Raw genomic sequence first — 6,000 nt, forward strand, 5'->3', positions numbered from 1 at the left:
CAGCCTATGGAGCGTTAGTTCTAAAGTTGCCATGCAAACCCAAAGCAGGATGGAGAAAGACAAGTGCCGGCAAGTGCCTTCTCCATTCAACGGCAAAACTAAACATAAGGTGTGGAGGAAGTTGCTCGTGGCTCTGTGCATACGGAGCACAGCACAAACCTTTGTTCCTCTCAAAAGTGGGTTTCATATTATCAGCGTTACCGTATTGAACTAAAGGACTATGGCTGGTATCTTCAAACTGGCGTAAAAGAATGGCGTCTAGCTTTGCATTCAAATCTGGTAGAAGTTGTGGGTCTGACCCTACCAGAGCACACTGAGAAGAGCAGCGTCCTCTGTTTTTTTTACCTAGAGAAAGCCACAGAAGGAACCTGCCCAGCTTGGGAAACCTGGCTGTAGTCCTCTAGCTCAACTGCCAAGGGCTTGTGCCCCTCACTGTGGAGGTCCCAGTTTCGAGAATGCAAATCTGACAAATGACTTCAGAAGGTGGCAAAAAGGAGAAAAGGCTTAGGGTATTGTCACAGCAGTGGCATTGTGTTTTGTGGTTGCAGAAATCATAGGTTTGAAAATGTCTATATACCAAAAATAGTGTCTGTTTCCTACTACTTAAACAGTCGACCTATTTTAAAGCAAAAAGTCTTTGCTGAACTCCATCTAACGTTGGCTTCATCTTCTTTCTACCCAGTGAGTATTTGTAGAAGTAAGTTCATAATTCACAGTGAGAAATGATCTAATGCAAAATACAATCTTTAAAAAACAATAAAAAGTAATAAATGAAATCATCATTTTGGAGAGGAAGGACCGTGAAGTGCTCCATTTTCTATTCCAAGATAACCATTCATCCACTGTTCTCTAAGTATGGACCCATTTAGGTGGTCTTAACTCACTCAAGCAATATTGGCCATGAGACACTTCCTATCTGACACAATAGAATTGAAATGAACTCTCTAAATGGTATTTCAATTAAGCAGTCGTGTAGTCAATTAAGGCAATGTTTGAATCATTATTAGGCCAACGTAAGGAAATGCTTAATATTTATCTTGAAAACCTGTACCTGCTCACTGTGTGTGCATGCATGTGTGTGTATGTATGTAAGGGCCAGTTCTAGCAGCATCATCCATTTGAAAATATTTACATATATTAATAGTTGCCTGTGGACGTTTTAAGTAGTTTCCCAGATTGTAAAGCCAGAAGGACAATTATACCAGAGGAGCATAATACAGGATAACGGAGCTTCTTGCATGAAATTTAGTTTGAACAAGAAGATTTTTTTAGAAAGCATTCATTTGGTTTGGAAATGGTCAGTTGTGGAGAAACAAACCACGGTATGTTGCTTTTGTCGCAATTTGTCTGTGATGGTTTTGCTTCAGTCTCCAGCCATTGCTCTTCTGTAGCTTGCACGACAGGCAGGAATCTGTTCTGTTAGAGAGTTCACTACTCCCTTCTATGAATACTTACAGTCTGAGATCAAAGTGCATTTTCTTTGTGCACCTAAATAAATAGCATTACTTCAATTGTCTGCCGTGACTCCTGTTTCCCAATTCTTGAGTCATCCCTCAGCCCTCCTCCGGAGCCTGCCCAGTTTGCCAATAGCCCACCTGGATGGGGAGCGTCAGACCCAGCCTGTCTGGGCAATTCCCGTGTGCATGAATGGGACCTGCACACTCCCCCTCCAAGGTCTTCTCTGTCCCCCGCCTTGGCAAATTAACCCTTTGTGCAGCAGCCTCATGGCAGGAGCTTCAGGTCATTTGGTGTGCGGGGTGTATTCTAAGCCACCACTTCCAAGGATGGAGCCCATCGCACTGCTGTTACGTGTTGCTCGATGGGTATCCTCCAGTATTTCTGTCCAGGGATTCCCAAAAAACATATGTGCAAATGCAACCCTGTGCTGTCCAGGTAGTGTTGGCCCTTGTGGGCACGTGTGGGATGCTGCAGCCTATTTGCAGAAGCTCACAGCTGGCCTGGGTGGGTACACTGGCACCTTGGGCAGGATTTCTACATGTGCCACAGCCTGGTAGTCCTGGATGAAGCCCTCACCCCAGCGGTTTCTCCCCTTGTTAGTTATTGTCCTTCAATGTTTGTGATAGCAGCACGTTTCAGTAGTGAAGATTGTGAGGATGTATCACAGACACTGACAAGGAGATTAAGTTTCATGACCTGTGAGGGACTCCATTTGATAGTCATCACCCAGTTATAAGTACATTTCAACATCTATTTAGTTGTCAAATTTTAGTCTTTATAAATGTACTGTTGAAATCTGATTTGGGTAACATTCAAGTATTTGGGTAGTGAAACCTCTTACTGTTGTGTAGATGCACTTCAGGCGTCTTTGAAACAAAAATGAGACCTTTTCCCAGATACGGGTATAATGTGGGTGCAGCTCAATCAGCCATTTGGCAAAGCAGCGGTAAGCGGTGCCATGCCGGGAGGACCGAGCAGCCTCCCTGCCCTCTCGGCAGAGCCCAGCACTGCTGGGGCACTGGACTGACGTGGCTCTTCGGGCTTCAGGTCTAAGGTGGCTCCCGCGAACTCAAACCAGAGCATCTCTGCATCTTGCTGCCTATCCAAAACCACCTCACGAGGTGCCAACACAAGGGGGCTTGAACGCTTCAAGCCTTTCAAAACGCTGGTGCTCAGCACCAGTGCAGCCACCTTAACGGCCCGTCCTTAATGAGAGATGACTCACGCACCAGAGCAAGTACCAACACAGCACAAACACGCAGGCTGGGCACCTTAACTCCTCTGGGCATCTCCACTGAGTCAAATCAGTACTGTTAAATGTTGAAGAATCATAAACTCAGAGTGTTGGCTGACTTTTCTGAGTCTTTAACCAAGTATGCTACTGAAGCCCTGCTCCTCACGGATGCCCGGTGTAAGCTGTTAAGAGTCTGAGGCTGGATAAATTGCTGGGCTTGTAGGATATTCAGGTTCAGAGGTGCAAAAGCTATTGGTAGGAGTGGCTGAAATTATCTCATTGCAGGAGTTGTCATTGAAAAGGCACTCCACAAAATTTCCTTTTTTGAACATGAAAACTCAAAGAGATTTTGAAAAGGTAAAAGCTACATTAAAATAAGTTATACCCTTTCCCTACCACCAGCTATAAAACACTATTTTGGAATGGTGGGGTTATTTCCATTCTCTCCCATGTCCTCATTTTCCCTTTTTGCTGTTAGGGAAAATGGAAGACAGGTGATTTGTTAGTGGCTCTTTTTTTAGAGGTGGAATAAGTTTAACACATTTCCTAGTACTTGTTTGTACTTTTCAAAGTATTTTTCCACTTAAAAACCCAACCAAACAATCAGGGAGTGGCTTCCCCCCCGCCCCCAATTTCTCCCTGTCCTTTTGTTTCGTCTTCTACAAGTGATTTTTCTCCAGAAGGCAGGAATTTAAAGCCACATGTTGTGAGACAGTTTAGATGAGTGAATGTCTTGCTGTTGAACTCCTGGTTCAGATTTGTAACCCAACACTTTCTGCCTCTCTACAAGGGTGGTGAAAACAGATTTTGTGAAATTCCACAGATTGTAGGATTTGTCTGTGGCAAATGCACCACTTCCCCAAAAGCCTACAAGTCTTTTACTTAAATTTATAACTTTGTACTATTACTTCCAAAAGCTCAATTCCTTAGAATTTTTTCCCCGCCTATCTGAAATAGCATTTCTTCCTTGTGGTTAGTAGAATGGATAATTTTCACTATTGAAAAATTTCTGTGTTCATCTTCTGACTTAACAGAAATTCTAATGGTTTTCTCTTGTTGCTTTTGATGAATGTGTCAGCTACAGTCTTTTGCCATGTTTGCCATTTTTAAGAGACTTTTTCAGTGTACTCATGACATGCCCTTTGAGTCAAATTCTCATGTGGAATAAACAGATGCATTTCTGATATTTCAGAGGACTGAATTACAGAGCTCTTAGTTCATAATTCAGTGTCATATGCATCAGTGACTGTTAAAGTAGGTTTTTCTTCTATAAGATACAGTATCTGATAACTATTCTCCCTATAACAGTGAAGCAACCCCCACCTCATAGTGTAATACAGACATATGATAATTCATTACTTAAATAAAAAGCTGCTTCTTACCTCATCTGGGACTTGTGATGTCAAATACGGTTTCACTGCAGCCAAAAAAGCCAAAAAGAATAAAACAACTGAATTTTTTTCCATTGTGAAGAATTTGATTTTTTCCTTCAGAGCCCTCCAGACATGAGGACTAAAATTTTGACGTAAAGTGATTGTTTGTTAGAGGTGCTATTTCTTCTACATTCTTAGACAAATAGTGTAACAGGGCTCTTGGCTTTCTGAAGGAAAATGACTGAAGGATGCAGCATGCGGAGCTTGCCTGCAGGCAGGAAAAATTCCAAAACGCAGGGTATTTGCCGAAAGTTTTCACTGCGAAGCTGAATAAACCCTTCCTAACTGAATGACAGGATATCCTGACAGGGCTCTGATCGTTTATCCCTCTCTCTGAAGCTGTTGACAGCACAAAACCAAGGACACTGAACTGTTATGACAGAAGATGTTTTCTTCTTTTAGGTGGGCATGGAGAGGGGACTGGAGTAACTGCTGTGCTTGTTGTCGTTACGTTTGTCCAACTGATCTAAGGCAGAGCAAAGGATCTCTGGAAGCTGGCTTATCGGCCCTAATAACGTAAGGGTGGTTTCCCTAAATGTAGTTCTGGGAGAAGTACCACCGACTTTATCTCAGGAGGCCAAAAGAACATCTTCCAGCTTTGGTTAGCCAGATAAAAAGGGGGATTTTTTTTTTCTTCTCTTTTTGCTTTTTTTGTTAAATCATTTTGACTGATTTCCTGGAGCTAAGCAGACAATAATTAACTCAGCTATGTTTCTGGCATATGATTAGGAGGGATGAGTAGACAGACATTTTGATTTGCCAAAAGCAAGACTGTTTCTCTCTCTTAGAGTTGTTCAGCTCTTTTCTAGTGCTGCTCTTTGCTGCTGCTCTGGTCAGTTTGGCAAGGGCAGCCTCTCCCATGTCTTAAATATCTAATAAATTGGCTGCCTCCAGTTTGCCAGCTTTGCTTTGGGCCCCTGACATTGTCATCTGAAGGCACCCCATAAGGGTGCCTTAATACAAAGTTGTGCTTTGAAGCTAGGTTAAGTTTTTGAAGAGTCCACAGTGGCTGTAAACATAGTGCTTTCTCCCAAATTCCTATTTGTAGTCATGGCTAGATGCCACATTCACCTTTAGACCACAAATATAACACTCGATGCAGTTGTAACCTATTATCTTGAACTCTGTATTGTCTTCCTAAAGAACCCAGTGGTGATACATGTATAATACACAAATTCATCTACTTTTGTTATGTGCTCTAACTGAATATTGCAAAATTGCTGGTAGGAGATGGCTGGGCAAGACGTTTCCTGTGTGCTCGTCAGATCCTGTTCCTTTCTGCTGTACAATGAGGAAAGTAAATAATTTCTTGTTTATGCAGACAAGATAGCAGCCAGGGGTTGCGGTGTACATGCTGATGGTACATACGGCCCTGAGAAGTGCCGCTTCTCTTTCTGGAGGTCAAGGCCTTTCATGTTACTTTGGTTTTGCATACAATGTACGATCTGGCTGGGCAGAAGGAATGGCTCAGGTTTTTCTCCGAAAGAGCAGAATCCTGGAGGATCTTCTCTCCTGTGTGATGATAGCCCATGGCCGCATCCCATCCTCCGTGGGATATTTGGGAGTAAAACCTATCCTTCCTCTCCTGCAGGTGTGCCTTGCTGGAGCGCGGGCAGGGTGGCTGGCTGGGCAGGGTCTGCGCTACCTGGGCAAAACACGTTTGCCTGGTCCCTGTGTGTGCGATGGCAGGAGCTGACAGCTTCTGCGGCGGCTTGAGGTCAGCCGGGTTTCTTGCCTGTTGCCACTTCAGGCAGCGCAGCGATGAAAGGAGCCGTAAATCAAGCACATCCCTTTCCTGTCCTGTAGATCGAGATAAAAAGTAACATGCATCAGCTCTCTTGTTATCTGCTCTTACCTCCCGTATAGGCATTTGTG

At 43.5% G+C, this 6,000-nt stretch overlaps 1 protein-coding gene across 1 annotated transcript in view; it reads right to left on the bottom strand.

Moving 5' to 3' along the window:
- STAB2 (stabilin 2) overlaps positions 1-4,565 on the bottom strand; it is an 87,747-nt gene extending 83,182 nt beyond the window's left edge. The window contains exon 1 of the mRNA XM_069807455.1: positions 4,075-4,565. Within this exon, the coding sequence (XP_069663556.1) occupies positions 4,075-4,158 (84 nt within the window). The 5' untranslated portion in view covers positions 4,159-4,565. The remainder of the gene's footprint in view (positions 1-4,074) is intronic.
- Positions 4,566-6,000: the final 1,435 nt, after the last annotated feature.

Source organism: Haliaeetus albicilla, chromosome 19 (genome assembly GCF_947461875.1).
Source record: "Haliaeetus albicilla chromosome 19, bHalAlb1.1, whole genome shotgun sequence".
In the NCBI taxonomy this organism is placed as follows: domain Eukaryota; kingdom Metazoa; phylum Chordata; class Aves; order Accipitriformes; family Accipitridae; genus Haliaeetus; species Haliaeetus albicilla.